The sequence below is a fragment of the Vidua macroura genome, chromosome 1 (genome assembly GCF_024509145.1).
Source record: "Vidua macroura isolate BioBank_ID:100142 chromosome 1, ASM2450914v1, whole genome shotgun sequence".
Taxonomy (NCBI): Eukaryota; Metazoa; Chordata; class Aves; order Passeriformes; family Viduidae; genus Vidua; species Vidua macroura.
The window spans coordinates 128,775,002-128,792,223 of record NC_071571.1 but is presented as its reverse complement, the minus strand read 5'-3'; the positions used below and the strand labels follow the sequence as shown (position 1 = coordinate 128,792,223).

Here is a 17,222-nt window from a genome sequence, read left to right as displayed (position 1 = left end):
TTCTACTTGCCACATCGGCTTGCTTGTTTCCCTATGGTGTCTTTCCACTTTTCCTAAGACCTATTTCTGCTTGGTAAAAACATCTTTTTATTTGTGGTCAACATATATTTTGCTCTAGTCATAAAACCCCCTTCGAACTCGACTTAACTTTTGCTTTCTTAGTTGTTCAGTAATGACTGGCTCAGCAATTGTCAATTTAGACATCTATTGTTCTTCTATATCAAAACTTGCTTCCATCTCTATTTCATTCTCAGATTCTACATTCAATGAGCTTTCTGCCAAGCATACGTATCTGTGAGACTTGTCAAACTTTCATCCTTTCCAACCAAGTGCTTGATAGTTTCAACATTTTACATGATAAGTCAATATTAACAAACAGAATTTTAAAAAGAAATCTGGGAAACAGAGTGTTTTATAAAACCATCACAACTTAACTAACATCAAACTGATGCACAGTACAGTGCTTAGTGCTCTAGTATGACTGAACATATGGGGAGAACTTCACATGATAAAGATTGTTCCAGATAGGAGACATCAAGGCACAGTTCTCGATGTTGAGGCAACTCTATTTACTCTTAGCTGCTTTGGGTTCCACGTCTATGTCCAGGTCTGACAGAGCACAGTAGAAGAGCATCTGAACATACTTTGTTGTTGTAGCTGTACTGGCAAAAATGTGTGACAGAAATTTAAATATATCTTAGACATACATCTGAATTTTGAGGATTTGAAAACACTACACAGATATTAGGAAAATCTTGAAACACTTTAATCAATAGAATTAAGCATAAGTTATAAATAGCTAAAGGCAAAAGAAGTCAATAATTAAATTGAAATTCTTGTTTAATCTGATTTTCATCAACATTTTCATTGAATTGATAGCTGAATTTAAAGTATAATAAATAAAAATATTAAAGATTTGCTTTTCAAGACTGCCTGAATTTGAGGACTGGAAACTACCCTTCAAGCCAATAATTAATGATTTAATTGTTTCTGAAAATCTGTGCACTCCTCTGATTTGGATTGTTCCATTCCTTGGATGGAAAGTGAAGCAAAGATATTCTGGTATCAGGGTTTTAAAAAGATTAGGTTTAGTATTCACAATCCTACATGGCTTTTATAGAGCCAGCATAGTTATGACACCCACATATTGGAATGTTGTGTACAGGTAAGCATGGTTTTATTTTCAGGACCATGTGATAAAGCAGATGATCTCAGACATGCCACATACCAAAGCATAGCAAAACTTCATAAAAAAAAGGATTTGGGGAAAAATTACTCTTTCCTTCTTCTGACCAAGGTTTTGACATGGTGACTGGGATATGATGTTGCTTACCAGAGAGCCAAAGTAGACATTTAGGTCGTTTTTCAACTGGCAGATAGACTCCCAAATAATATGCAGGAATGCCTGAGAGGGCAATACCAATGCCAATAAGGGAATTGATTGTGTCACTGTAGAGAGGCATTATAATCAGGAATAGGGAACACAAACAATATACTATAGGGAAGAAGAGGCTAAGCTGTGGAGACAAAAAAAAATACAGCATTTGTTAAAAGATGCAACAAACACTGTATTGTAAAAATACAGGCTTTGCAGATTGAAGTTAGAAATGTCAATAATAAAAGCATGTGCTGAATCTTTTTGATTGCTTACAATCAGCATAATTTATTAGCTTCCGTGTACACTGCTGAGAACCTCTTATTTGGTGCACATCTGAGCGTCTGCCTATTTTCTTGTTTTCAGGTCTGCATAAACTCAGTTCCTTTACAATTAGTAAAAGACCAACCTTTGAAGGAGATACTTTAAATAATGGGTAGCTTTCTCTCCAACTTCAGTTCTGAATTGTTATGTGTAGTTTTGGTTGGGAACTACCTCACTAGACCGTCAATTACCATCCTGATGTTCTAGAACTAATGGACTGATTTACAACCATTTTTGCGGGCACTTAAATATCATATCACAAATAAGGAAAGATGGGCCACAAAGCTGATAAGAAGACGGGAGCACCTTCCCTATGACAGCAGGCTGAGAAAGTTGGGGCTGTTCAGCCAAGAGAAGAAAAGGTTTCATGGACACCTTGTAGCAACCTTCCACTGTCTTAAGGGGGCCTACAGGGAAGCTGGCGACGGATGTTTCATCAGGAACAGTGATAGGATAAGGAATAATGGGTACAAACTGAAAGAGGAGAAATTTAGGTTAGGTATTAAGAAGAAATTCTCTACTGTGAAAGTGGTGAGACACTGGAACAGGTTACCCAAGGAGGTTGTGGATACCCCAACTCTGGCAGTAGTTCAAGGCTAGGTTGAATAAATCCTTGAGCAATCTGGTCTGGTGGAAGTTGTCCCTGCCTGTGGCAGGGATGGTTAGGACTAGGAGATCTTCAAGGTCCCTTCCAAACCTTGACATTTTATGGTTCTATGGTTCTATGAAAGTTTCAAAAACCTCTTTATCAATTTATTTTTCACTAATATTTTTTTAACTGCCTCTTGTAGTGAGCCTTGTAAAAGTCCAGGAGTTGACATTTGAATACCAGCTGAAATTGGTGAGAGTTTACTGGTATAAATACTTGTTTTTCCTTATAAATGTTAAAAATGTAAGTTGATGAAAACCAATTGCTACATTTCAGAAAAGGAAATGGTGTAGGAGGAGTTGTGGTGTTGACTAAGCTGGCAAATGCTGACAGGAATTAAACAGTCTTTGTGTAAAATCTGACTGTAATCCTTAGTAGAGTCAGAGGCAAAACTGCCAATAAGTCTTTGTCTTACACATATTTTGTGGGAAAGATTGGAAATTGAGTGTGAGCATGCTTCAGGAAAATTTCGTCTGCTGTGGAAAATGGAGAAGGTTTTTAGCAGGAGGTGCTTAGGATATTCTATGCCTTTGTTTGAACTTTTAAAAAATTAATCAGGATGTTACACAAATGGAAAGAAAATATGTTTGTAAAAATGATGCAGGAGTTTAGGAAGAGATATTGACAAAGAAGAAATATTTGGGGGGTGTTAATTTGTAATTCTCTTGATTTTTACTGCATCACTGCAGAGCCAAAATGCAGGTTACCAAGCCAACAAACAGGAACCAGTGCATGGGTTTGTGTGCCTGCTGTGTGTTTCCATCCTTGCTTCCTGGACAATCACTGGATTAAAACTAGAAACAGGCTTTAGGCACACTTTGTTTCTGTGCAGTCTCCCATGTCTAACCGATATTCAAATGCTCTTCTAAGTCAATCATTAAACTTGCATTTTATGGTCTATGACCACTACCCAGTGGGAGGGAACATTCAAAATATATTTGATTATTTAAGCTAACTTCTGTGTGGGCAGAATTGTGGACATTCATGGGCTTTGGAGGCATTTTACTGTTCTTGTTAAATCATGTAGGTTTGATCAGAGTGTTAGCCTCTCTGGAGCCTCCATCACCAGCTCTGCTGAGGTCTGCTGTTCTTCCAGGATGGGCTAGAAACCTCAGACATTTATTTATTCCTTATTTGTTTTGAAACAAAAAATATTATAAATCTGAATAAAAGAAGAATAAACTGTATATATCATTTCAATCTCACTGCAAAACTACCAGAACAGATGTTCTTGCGGACTCTAATGGGTTTTGCTCCATCATCTTGTATTTTGAAAAAATTTCTATGGCTAATAAATAATCTATAATATTAACTCGTACTGTTATGGTTGTGATATTAAAAATCATATAAACACATGCATTAGCTGGCTTTTAGAGCTTTCTTCCTGTCTTTTTTACTTACTTTAACAGGCCGTGGTCTGTGTGGCTGAGTATATCTTAGATATATTAGTCCTGCAATAGATAGACCCACAAAGAGCCAGTAGTTGAAGCAGTAGTAATTAATAAGGAGGAAAACATCTTCCACAAGGAGATAAAGCAAAGTCATTAAGCCCTAGAGATAATAAAAACAAAGACTTTTTAATGTGAAAATAAAGACTGAGTAAAATTATAAACTGGCCTGTTTCCAACCTATTTGTATGAGCTTAGGATATCAGTCCACTCATAAATTGAGACCATTAGAGTAAATTCTGTGCCCTGCAGGTGTGTTATACTGTCTGCACAGAAAAACCTAAACCACTAGGAATTCAATGTTTATTTTAACAGATGAGCAGAAAAAACTTCCACTTTCCACATGAAAAATGTGAATGGTGGTATATTAAGAGAGCATAAATCAACTTGCTAGTGCAAACAAGAGTCCCTATGAGAAGAGTCTTCATAATGAGATTATAATTTTTAGTAAATTATTTGGTGCCAAACAGGATGAGTATGGCAATCTAATCATAAAAGATATGTAACAGAGGACAATGGCAGACACCAAATAAAATGCACGTTCAAATACATGGATTATTTATGAAAATAATTTCCTGTAATTCTATAACTTATGGTTCCACAATTTTGTGTCACAAGAGCTCATTTGTATAGTGACACCAGAAAAAAAAAAGTCAAAAGGGCTACAGGCATCCAATGGTAGAAATTTAATTTTAAGAGCTTTGTCTCTCCTGTTATAACTACAGTTGTAGAACATCAGCCTACAGCAGGGTCAAAGAGATGTTCCTGACATATTCTCCTCTTTAACAGCTCATATTAAAGACTTAAACAGCTCTTCTCTATGCCATTACATCTTTAGCTATTCTCTGTTTTCTCAGCAATGCTATTGTACTTCTCACTAATAGTGTTTGGAGAGCATATGAACACGAATCAAGCCATTCTCTTTCCACTGAAAAAAACCCCTCTATCAGACAAAATAACACCACTCCCACCCCCTCAATGAGTTTTAGAAATTGTGGGCATATACAAAAGATGTCTCCAGGGCAGGAGAAGTCTGTGAGAAGTCCAGGGCAGAGCAGAGATATTTTACCCAAGGTCCAAACCCCTGCTGTCCCAGCCAGGCACGAGGCGGGGGTGTCACTTACGTTGAACAGCAGAGCAGGGACTGGTGTGAAGCACTTTATGTGAATCAAGCTCAGACTGACAGGGAGGTGTCCTTCTCTGGCTCCAACATAGAAAAGCCTAAAAAAAGACTAAGGAAACTCAACCATAGGAATAGCTTTTTGGCTTCCTGACAAAGCAAAGAAATAATTCTTTTATTACTCTCTTGTAAGTGCTGCTCTCTTCTCAAGTGGCTTTAGTTTATCAAATGGTGTTGATCATGAGAAGACATCTGATTGTAACAATACCTCCATCATAAATGTATGACTTCACATGTCAAAAATTACCAAACAGTAGTAAAGCATGCAGATTAATGATTCATTTTCAACTATTTAAAATAAATCTTTTATTTCATACCGAGATGCTGCAATAATTGATGAGTTTAAGCCACTATAGCAAGACATGGCCACTGCTATAGGAATTATCCACTTGGCATGACTAAGGGTTTCAGCTCCAAATGTCTGTAACAGAAAAAAAAAATAATGGTGAGGCCCTTTATGTTAGGCACATGGATAATTATGAGAAACTCTCATGAAAACACATCATCCCAAACGTAGTGTCATAGCCATGCTTTTCTATGATACCCAACAGTGACTTAAAAAACTAGAATTTGGAAAAGCTGATCAGCATCAAAATAAAATTGGCAGATACATTAAAAAATATTTTAAAAAAATCCAAGCCTAGATTAATTCAATTATGGGAAAGAGGATGATGTATTGGCTTTAAAGTATTCTGACAAATCCCAACTCTAGTAATCCATGAATTATCATTTTATTTCTGTATAAAATACTGAAAAAGTTTTAAAAAACATTTCAGTGCACAGTTCTGCACTGAAAATATTGCTGTGGTCGTTCAGTGTTAAACATTACACACTGTACATTAGAATGATGACAAAAAACACTGTTTCTTCAACCACCCAGACTTTCTAAAGCTCTTTGATCCTGACAAAAACATCTTTCCTATGATGTAGTGTTAAGAGCAGGATTTACAAAGTATAAAAGACAATTTTTCAAGAGCATTTTTATTGGATATGTTCTTGATATGCACCTTCTAATATACTGGTACTGTTACATGAAAAAATGTTTTAAGCAGCCTTCAGCATGACAGTATTTCAACTGTTTGCCAAGCATGCTACCTGACATTTTCCTGTGGTGTCTTTTGTTTGGGTTATGTTCCACAACTTACCACAGCCACCGCATCACTTGTGAGGAGAGCTGTCATGTCCAGCACTACATAGTATGCTATATTAGTCAATAAGTAAATAATAGTTACAAGAGGCATTGAAATTGCAATAGAAAGAGGTAGGTTCCTGCAAAAGGAAAATGGAAAAATTATTCCATGTTATTTACATGAGAAATACTTAAATAGAAGATTATTCCCAGAATGTATACCTCCATCATGTCTTGCAATCCATCATTTTGAATCATGGGGTTACAAAATAACATGCAGCCATGCATGAAACAATGCCATAAAAAGCTTAGTTTGTTGCTTGTGTGTCTGTCACAAGTTTAAAAAAAATCCTTATAACATTCATACATGTAAATTTAATACACTGTCTGTTATATGCAGCAATCTAAGAGAGCTGTGAAACAATGAGATTTAAGTGCAGACTCAGGTATTTTCTTGATTGGGGCATTTTTTCCCCTGACTCATAACCTATGCATGTCCCAAGACACGATGGACTTGAGTGGCTGACTCAAACCAACTCCCACAGGGCTGACATCCCTGCAGAAGGGAGGAGATGGTATGTGCCCATAAACAATAATGCTGAAGATCACATCATAAAAGCCATAAATCTGACACAGTCTTACTCTACTGGTGACAAAAAAATGTCTTGGAAAAATAATTCTGCCTAACCGAAAAGATGCCTAACTGAAAAGATGCAAAGAATTTTAGAGGGCTAGATGTACCTTTGCTTTTCCTTGCTTTCAGCAGGGATTTGTTCTCCTTCTTTAAAAATTGTAGTCTGAAGTGTAAGATTTAGAATACATATATACAGGTAACTGATTCATTAGTGTGATACAACTGATAAATGAGCACAATAATCAGAAAGAGTTCTCCTAGTTACTCCTTCATTTGAAGAGAAGAGAAAATAGTTTGACTAATCAGAAACAAATACAGAGTGGCTTGTCCTGCCATCACCTGTCAGTGGTTCAAAGGAAAAGCCTGTGTTTACCTCTCAGGATTCTGCATTTCCTCAGTGACATAGTTGAGCGTGTCCCATCCTGAGTAGGAGAAGAGGGCAGAGTAGAGAGCCAGGGCGATCATCCCTGGGTTTGTTGCTGAACCCTCAAACGGATCTCTCAGGTTTTCGATTTCCCCTGTACAAATGGCAGGTGCCAATTGGCTGTTACATTTCAAGGATTGCAATTTAGAAGGGCACTACACCTGAAGTGTCAGCTAGCCAAAAGGAAATAACACCCCACTGCATCCAGGTTTCATTGCTGTATCTAAAAATGCACAAATTACATTTTTAATTAACAAACAAGAGAGTTTCAGCCAGATGTTCAGACAGCTACACTTGCACAGGGAGAAAACAGAACATTTTCATGTGTTTGTTATTTGGATGTGACTTTTGTATTCTACCAGAATTCACAAAGTCCTCTTCTGACATTACTGCTGACTCTACCGAAGGAGGGAGCCATACCAAGGGCATGCAGTACCCTGCCAGCCAGGATGAGGTATTTGGCAAAGCCATTTTCAGTTCCTGAATCTGTCTCGTATTTCTTCCTAATAGCTGTGCTTTTATTTTCATCAGATGAATTAGTGGCCACTAGAGGGGGACCTCCTTTAGGCTTGGTTTTCAGTGGGATGCTCTGACCCACAAGAGTGTTCCCCAAAACTAAGAGATGAGATTAAAAATCTTTCCTTTCAAAATTCTGCTTTAGTTTAGCTCCATCGGTTGAGATGACAGCCTACAGAAGTCTGCAGAATAGGAAAAATGTTAGTGAAACTGCATAAGCCTTCACTGCCATGCTGGAAAGGGGAAGAAAGGCCTTACTGAGATTGCAGAAGGAAAGTCCACTATCTAATGAAAATGGAAGTGGGTTAAGTATTAAGAGAAGACAGAAACATGCTGAAACCTCAATTAGGAAAGAAATTAATGTCTTTTTTTGTAAAATGAAAGCACTTATTCAACTAAGGAGTTTACAGATACTAGAAAAGCAATTCAGTCATCGAAGAGCAGGAGACTGTTTGAACCAAAGAAGAGAAGTTTGAGATGTACACATACTTTGGAGAAGCAAATGGTTGGAAGGTAAAGGAAAGAAAAACCCAAAATGTTCAAGAAAAGTTTTTTGGTTTTTTTTGCTAAAGACAGCTCATACTCGAAATCAGATATATTTACAGTCTTTTAACACAAAAAGTGTGTCTAAGCACATCAAAAAGAATATGGCAGGGCTAAAACATAACTGTTCTTTTCATTAAAAGAGCTGCTGAGTTTAAAAGGGTCATTGACCTGATCACAGCTTCCTCCGGAAATCTACATAATTCCTCCTCCCAGTCTTTCCTATATTTAAGTGCTTGGTTCTGCTTAAACAAAGCAGAGATAAGACCTTTACTACCAGTAAAAGCTCTCAACATTTTGTGTGCCTCACCATAATGTTTACTCTACGCTCTCTGAGCCCATAGAGCAATGCAGAGGGAACAAAATAGGCAGTATGTGGGACCAGAGGGAGCAGCCCCTAGATCCAACAGCACACCAGTGAGCAGGAGGTGAGGGAATTTTGAAGGAGGCAGTTTGAAAGCAGGGGCAGTGCTGCTACAGAGGTGACATCACAGAATCACACTTTTGCAAAACTGCAGCAGTTTTATGAGGGGAACTACTCCTTCGTGCAACTGTGACCCTTAAGTAATGCTTCTTTGAATTTTCATGTCTCTGCCCTTAGGGCTGGGTTTGGTTGTCCAGGTGTCTTCAGACTTCAACCAACTGGTGACAACTGACATGCAGAGGTAATGGCTTAGACAGACAAGAAAGCTTTCCTAAAGTCTAATGTAGCTTTACAGTGTAACAGCTGATGCAACTGCAGCCAAGCAAAGGAGGAGCCCAGCAAACATGGAAAAGAAAGCATACTTGTTAGGTTTTGTAAGCTAATTTAGCAGGAGAAAAAGATAATTCCTAAACTGAGGAGGGGAAACTACCTTTATTTCAATGGAATAAAGGTCAAATGGCTATGAGATTTAAGAATTCCAAAGGAAATGAAAATGTAAAAACCTTAGTAATCTAGGCAGCAGAGGTAGAACTAGAAGAGAATTCACTGTGCCAGCAGTCCAAATTAATAAAATCAAATCTATTGCCATATGCAAAGCTCTGAGGTAACACCAGACTAAATTGCTCTCCAGCTTTTCAGTGTGTTCAGTTCAGTCCAGTTATTGCTGATAGGAGGTGGCTCATCTGCCCTGTGATGCCTTACAGTAACACTATACCACAGTGATTCACAGAACTGCAGTTACAGTCTTTATTTCTAGGAACAAACATGCCCTCCCACAAATCCCAGCTATGATTTACCCCCTCTGGTCGTCTTCTGGGCAGGGTTCTTTGGCTGGGGGGTGGTGCTGGTGGGGTGAGGTGGGGAGAGAATGGTGGTGCGGGGAACTGTGAGGAGCAATGCAATTTGTTTCCCTGTCCTGTTATAGGACAGGTAGTAATGCGTGAGTCAGACACTGAGGCTGACTTTAACTAATCAGTAGTAAAGTGATGTTAATTCAGCTGCTATTTGCTATTCAGACCAAGCAGCACAGGACTTGGCCTGAATAATTAACCCCCTATTGCTTGACAAGCCATAAAATACATCTGATCTTTCTATGGCAGACTTTTTTTTTTTTTTTTCCAGAATAAGCAACCCTTCATATGGAAGTCTTAAAGATCTCCCTACATGGATTTTGAAATCATCATATATTATTAATTTCATAGAATTTAGGTAAATGAAAATTATTCTTACCTTTGCCAATTTTGTAAAGGCCAACCGATATCACCAAGATAAGAGCCATGACTTTTGCATATGTGAAAACGTCTTGTACACGGGTACCCCATTTTACATTAACACAGTTAATAAATGTTAAGGAACCTGCAGAGAAAAAGAATATACATGAAAGGAGCACTGGATGTTTAACATGACTTAAGTCATATTTCAAACCCATCTATCCAGATACCACTACTCTTCCAAGGAGTAAAACTGAATCAAATTTCACTGCTTCAGGACCACCCAGATTTATTAAAATGAAATACTTGGTTTAAAATTTACACAACAGTTTTCTGAAGAATACTGATTTCATGACAGTAGGTAAGACAAAACATATTGATTTTTGAAATTTAGGACTAACTCCTTCTCCTTTTAAATAATATTTAAATTTTATTAAACTCAACAAGAGCTGTTTACATGCAAATGATATTATTTCTTTATATCCTGTATTTCAAAAATTTCTTCATGCTGAGTTAAGCTCTAGTTTTGGTACAGAATAAGGACAACTCCACAAAAACAGTTTGCATGCTATGAGAAGATACTGAATTGAGCCAGGCTAGCATGCTATTACTCTGTGCTCATGGTTTAGAAGTTGTGCCATTCACATTTTGGCCTAGAGTCTGAAGATTGCATAGCACGCACTTACAGAGTCCTCTCAAGTCCCATTTTTGACAGAATCTAACAAAAATACCAAATTAGTTGGTTGCAGAGTGGGTGGGATCAAACAGTTTTCCTTTCCTCCTTTTGTCATATTCTCTGTAGTCAGGTTTGTCCCTTGGCTGGCAGCAGGTCCAGCCAGGGGCTGAGCCATGTGCCCATCTGCTCTCACTCTAGCACACACACAGGGCAACACAGGCAACTTCTCCCTCTTGCAATCCCATGATTCAAAACAGAGATAGATGAGGAAAGGAAAGGTCATGGTGTGCATTGGTATCAGGTATGAAGCCCAGCTGCTGGAGAAGAGCAAATGTGGCATGGTCACCCAGAGTGCTCTCAAGCATGGATCAAATTTCTTATCTAGAAGTCATTTCGGTCTTTGCTACTGTTTCCTATAATCTAAACTTCAGTTTTGAAAGGAAGAAAAAGGGTTTTGTAATGCTCAAACCAAAAATAATTTAGAAATCATTCTATATAGTAAGGGCACTAGCATGCAACCACACATACTCAAAGAACCTCTTGCCTTCATTTTCATAAATGAATCTGTGCATATGACAGTGTCCTAACAGCCAGTTAGACCAGCAAACCATAGACATACATGTATCTTCAATCAGCAGTCACAATTTCTCTCTGCCAAATTGTTGTAATTCTCCTCTCCTCTCTAGTAATACCAGCCCCGAATACAATACACCCGAATAAAAGATTATTAGTTCCTAAAAACATGTTTTAGATAGGTAATAATTATTTTCACAGAATGCAAATAAATAGAAAAACCTTCTCTGGCCATGTACAATTACAGTTCTTAACTTCTGGCAATCACTACTTACATATACACGCAGCTGCAATCAACCTGACTGCATCGTATGGTGGTTCACAGTGAGGAAAAATTGGCTGAACAATATAGTTAGCAAATGTGATTGCTATCACAGCCTGAGTTGTTGGTTCAATAATTAGCAAGGAAGACCAGAGTCTGATGAAGGCCACAAAGGCCCCAAATGCCTCCAGAATATAGGCATAACTGCCTCCAGATTTCATGATGGATGTTCCCAGTTCAACGTAACACAAAGCTCCAAACAGGGAAAAAATCCCACCAAGTGCCCAGATGACCAGCGAGAGTCCATAGGAAGCACTGTACATTAAAACACCTCGGGGTGATACAAATATACCAGAGCCAATCATGTTCCCTACAATTAAAGAAACTCCATTTAGTAATGTGATTTCTTTTTTCATCTGCATTTTTTCACTTGTCTCTGCCATATTGTCCATTTCAGCTTTTGCATTCTCAGTTCTGGACTTTTTATTGCAGCATATTTGCCAAGGGGTTGGCATCTTCAAACCACATTACCTGAAAACAAGAGGAGAGAATATCTTTTGTGATGCATGTGACATCAGAGATATGGATAAGATAATTAACATACAAGGCACAAGTGATACAAAGAACAACTATTTTGCCTGATTTTATCTTGCAAAATTCTGTTCTGGAACAGCACGCTAGTGAATTTTCTTAACTTTCACAGTTGCATACCTTTTCAACGCATAAATATGAAGCCACTGTCTTTGGTTATAGACTCTGAAGGTTTTGTTAACTCTCAGTTCACTATTATTATTTGTCTTGAATTGTAATTCTACGTTATGTTATTGAAAATATTTTAAGGAAGAAGGAGACACTGTATCCCTGGAAACACATTCTAATACAGCTGGAGTATCTTCTACAAGAATACCTCTTCCTAAAATTTGTTCTTATCCCAGAAAGAATTTTAATTTCATTATTATTTGTTTCATGAAGTGACATTCACTTGAAAACTGTTCTGCTGGGAAACACCAGAGAAAAGACAGAAAAAAAAGCCTCAAAACCTCTAACCTCACAATATCAATGTTAATATGAAGGTAAAAAAAAAAAAAAACAAAAAACTTTTACTGCTGCTAGTGATGAGATTGCTGCTGCAGTGAATAATGCAGATTGGTTAGCTATTAACCTCACTTAACTCAGGAGAAGCCACTAACATTCACAGGGACTGAGTCTGGAACACTCTGTCCCTGGAATGCTTCTGTGTAAGAGTCCAACAAAACATGCCTGTAAAAGCATCTCCCTCTGGTGCTCACAGGACAAGATCCAAGTGTGCTGGGAGCTGGGAAGAACGACCTGACTGCACAGCTCCATGGATCACTCTGCCTTGTGCGCACATGCACTGCTCTAGGGCTGAGGTCACGGGGGATGAGGAACCCTGGACTGCAGTGACTGTCTCAGTTCTTGGGTCCCGCTGATGTATAAGGGTGCTTAGACCAATGGCTAATTTTTGGTGTCTGTCTCAAACGGTATCTCAAAAGGTATTTCTCCTTCCCTTCTCCCCTCCATACACACTCTAAAACACTTCTGAAGATAATTTCCTCAAAATCCTATGACCTAGATCCAAGTTCCCTGAGTAGAACAAAGCTCATCCACGCAACACTTGCAAAACAAAACCCATTTGATTACAAATGTTTACACACTACATTTATACATTGCACATGATTCATAAATGTATGTTGTTAAAATGTGGGTCAGTGGCCAGTTTAAAACAACCTGCCCTCCCCAAAGTTCCTGAAAGGTTTGCTTTCCTTTGTAAAGTATGACTGTTTTAGCAACCCTGAATATATTATAATTCTATGTATTCCTTCTCAGCTTTTTTGATGCAACTCACTTTCCTAATTGATCAAATAACAAATGAGGCCTGATGAGTACTAAAAATTAAAAGATACCAAATCTCTTTAAAGATGACATGCTTTTCTCATCCCAGTGGCACTTTCTCTAACCACAGGAACACTGTGGGAACACTGGAATAAAGTTAAATATGAGCTCTTGTCAAAAGTGTCCAAGCATGACTGCAGTCTCCCCTTTTTTTTTCCTGACCTCCTCCTCACACACACAAGTGACTCCTGTTACTTCTCACATCATTCCTCTATGAATAAAAAATAACCTCCTGTTTTGCAGGGAGAAATTTCATGCATCCAATACACCATTCATGTATCTTCCTTTAAATTCCTGATGAGCCTCACCTATTTCCTTCTGTGTAACAGAAAGGAGAAAAAAGTCACCCTCCCACCCCAAAATAGAGGCCAATACTTCCAGAACCTGCAGCCTCCATTTCTGTTCTTCATGGCTACGTGAAATATCAGCAGAAACCCCTCCCATGATGGCAGCTGTTTGGAGAGATCATCATGATAGTAGCATGCTAAAAATCTGGGCATAATACTCATTTTATAGCATAGCTGGTTTAAAATGATTGCATGCTTCTTATGCTTGATGTATGATTTTTAATTTTTTTTTTTTCAGATTTTTAAATGCGAGCTCTGGCTGTGAGCTGAAATGCACAACTATTTTAGTCAGCACAGCTCAAAGGGTATGGGAATTTAAAATGCAGTTGTTACCCGGGTGAATTGTGAATGTGGAGCTATGCAAGCAGTGATCAAACCCAGTGGCTATCACTTTTCCTGAAATGAAGTCGCACTGATAAGTAAAATACAGCTATTTTCCTGTAAAAAAGAATACATCAAGTAATTGGTAGGTACAGGTAACTTGTGTACATGGTATCAAACCTGAACTTGGATGTCTAGTACAGATGGGCTGCTAGCTAAAGGGAATTTGATCATTTAAACTTGCAATACTATTGAAGCCTAGTAGCACTTTTACAATCTGCACCTTTCATGAGAGCACAAAGGTAAAGTTTAAATTATATTCTTAAGTAACACAATGTTTTGCATATTTTTCTCTTATCTCTTTTGCAACCAAAAGATTATTTCCAATTTCTAAAAATGTGTAACTGGAACTGTGTAGGGAAGTATTTGTTCCACAAATAAGTGACTGTGGATGAAACCATTATGAAAGGAAAAACATTTAGAAGAAACAGTTTAAAATTCAGTACTTTGGGGCATGTCACAGCAAAACATTTACCAAGACCCTCAAATAAGTCCACAAATAGGTATGGCCTGAGAATCAAAGGGTAAGAGATTCAGTTTCCATAACCAAGATGTGCAACTTCATTGTAAGTAATTTATATCACCTGGAAATAGAAATTTTTGAACAAAATTTTTTAAACAACTTCTGCCTGTCCTTCTCCACCAAGACAACAATTTCTAGCAGCTTTGACAGTGCACTGATTTCATTCAGTGCAATCACAATGTTGTAGCAGTTACAGATTTCTTTATTCAGGACTATGTCTTTCTTAAATAAACAAGTCACTTATTCTTAAATAAACAGTCACCGAGTCGTGACTGATGCTTGTTCTCAGCAAAGTTTTCATGCTATTAAGAAAATTAGTGGGATATGGTAAATAATCTCCTGTACAGATCTCCCTGTATAATAGCATAAGAATAATTTTTTTGTCAAGCGTATAAAGAATATACTGCATTTACATTCCAGGCAATGATGAAGACTATTCAAGGATATACCCAGTGTCTGTTGTCTAACTCTTTATCTCATTTATAACTTCTGCTATTTTTTTCCTACTGAACCTGGTCAATAGTCCTGTCCTACTTTTGTCACTGTCACTTCATCCTCATGCCATCATGTCCCCTTTCTGGGACCATCACTGTTGCTTCTGCCTTGAACTGTTAAGAAGCTTAAGCTGAGAAGCTTACATGTTCAAGAATGCTTCAATAGCTCTTCTCCATCATTTGGACATTTAGGTCACATTTTGAGGGTGCACATAATTCAAGTGAGAGACAGCAAAAGCTACTAACTGAGATAGCTTACTGGGGACAAACATCAGAGCTGTAAGGTGATTTCTTACAGAGGTGGCCATTTTCAGTTGTAAAATCCTGCATTATAATAGATGACAAATATTTACAGAGAATCTTCTAGTATTCAGAGTGGCTTCCTGAGACCAGAAAATTTTAATTTATGCATTAATTAAAAAGTTGAGGTTCTTCGCATTCTGTTTTAACATGGTTGGGTATTGTGATGATAAAACTTTATGGCAGCAAAATTACCAGTACAGGTATTTTAGTAACTCTTGAATATGAAGTCTGAAGAGCAAAGCATAAAAGCTTTCTGATGCTAAGGAAGGTCCTTGCTGTCTTGGTCCCACAGGAGAGAAAATCTACTGTAGCCCAAACCTAAGGAAAGGATTAAAAAGAGAAGCCAGCAGCTTACCAGAGGGTAGGTGATATGCTTGCTTCCTTTAGCAGAAAGGCTGCTGGAATAGAACAGTGCTTCTCTGAAGCTGCTGCTCTAAATAAACACCTCTGTTTCATCAGGATGAGTAAGTTAACACCCATATGAATAGCCTCTTCTCTCACTCTCTGTTTAGCCTTGCCTTACCTGCTATTTTTATTACAGTAGCATGAATATTAAAATCAATAGGAGCTTTCAGGAAAGATCTGACTCTCCTGGAATGTGGTTTCCCCAAACAGCCTCAACTGAGGATATTAGCCAGCAGAAGCAGGCAACTGCTGCTCTCTATTCCTAAGAAAGTTGTGATAGAAGTAAAACAACAGGAAAGTTGGGGGGGGGAAAAATCCTTCATCCGTATGTTACTGAAACCATGAATAACTAATGCAGTCTAATTCCTTCTTGCTGATTTAGAAAGCCACAATGGAATTTTTACTACCACTACACAAAGATGTATATGCTGGTGGCATAACTTGCTAAATCAGAAAGTATTTCGGAGGGGTAGACTAGAAAAAAGTTGTAGTTAACTGAAATTCATAGGTATTATTTAATTTCAAACAACCAAATGTTTTTCTGTTTTTTTTTTTCCAAATTTTCTTCTAAGTTTAATCTATGCATTGTTAAATATTAATAAACTCAATTATTTTTATTATATTCAGTATTATAGATTTGTGTCTTTTATAATAATTTATGACATGATGCATGAGACACAAAACAGGCTGATCTGGTGTTAAGATCTTACTTTAATTAAATAAGCTTTAAAAAAAAACTCTAGGATAAAAATAATATAAGAAAGAAATTATTTACCCAGTGTATTCAGTTAGTCTTCTGAAGTAATAGGTTGTCCTGTGACATCCTGTAGCAAAGCCAGTATGGTATATATCTACTGAAACAAGTAAACATCCAGAAAATAAAATCTTCTTGGCAGAGGAAAAAGTTAATGAATGCAAGAGCACTAACCTGGGATTTTTGTTTTCCGTGAAGAATGATGTACTCATGTGCCAAAGGGCATCTGGAAGGAGCTGATCCAGCAGGTCAAGAGTCTTGTCACTAGAGCTGAGGCAGGAGATAACAGCACTTCATCATATTGGACCACTAATCCACACAGGAAAGTAAAATATTTGAATCCAAGCACAGATATTCCTCCAACACACCTGAGCAGTCCAACCAGAAAACAAGCAGGAGCATAGAATCGTGTTGCACGTTCCATTCTGTAACCCACCATGACCAAATGAAGTAATCTTCTTTCTTTTATGAGCCAGTGCTCCTCCTGCTTCTTCATTTTAAAGTAACATCTGGTAAAAACATGCTTTTTGCCATAGACTGAGACAGCTATACAGTTAATGTTTACATAGAAATGGCTGTGCTTTTTTAAAACCCTACTCAAAGCAGGTATAGGACAAATTCTTTGAATAAACAGCTTTCAAGCTGTTTTATCTATGAAGGATGAGAGCTCTCTAAGTCTTTCTGAAAAGATTGCACAATTCCAGCTGCCTGCAGGTTTGTGGTTACATACATT

General features: G+C 37.7%; 1 protein-coding gene across 1 annotated transcript; it reads right to left on the bottom strand.

Moving 5' to 3' along the window:
* Positions 1 to 565: 565 nt before the first annotated feature.
* LOC128807689 (Y+L amino acid transporter 2-like) lies at positions 566 to 16,569 on the bottom strand. The gene is made up of 10 exons (XM_053978230.1): positions 16,511 to 16,569; positions 11,382 to 11,899; positions 9,877 to 10,002; positions 7,113 to 7,257; positions 6,122 to 6,245; positions 5,294 to 5,397; positions 4,921 to 5,017; positions 3,750 to 3,899; positions 1,334 to 1,517; positions 566 to 657 (listed from the first exon to the last, which is right to left on the bottom strand). Exons 2-10 carry the CDS (start codon positions 11,881 to 11,883, stop codon positions 566 to 568), a joined length of 1,524 nt encoding a protein of 507 aa, XP_053834205.1. The 5' UTR covers positions 11,884 to 11,899; positions 16,511 to 16,569.
* Positions 16,570 to 17,222: the final 653 nt, after the last annotated feature.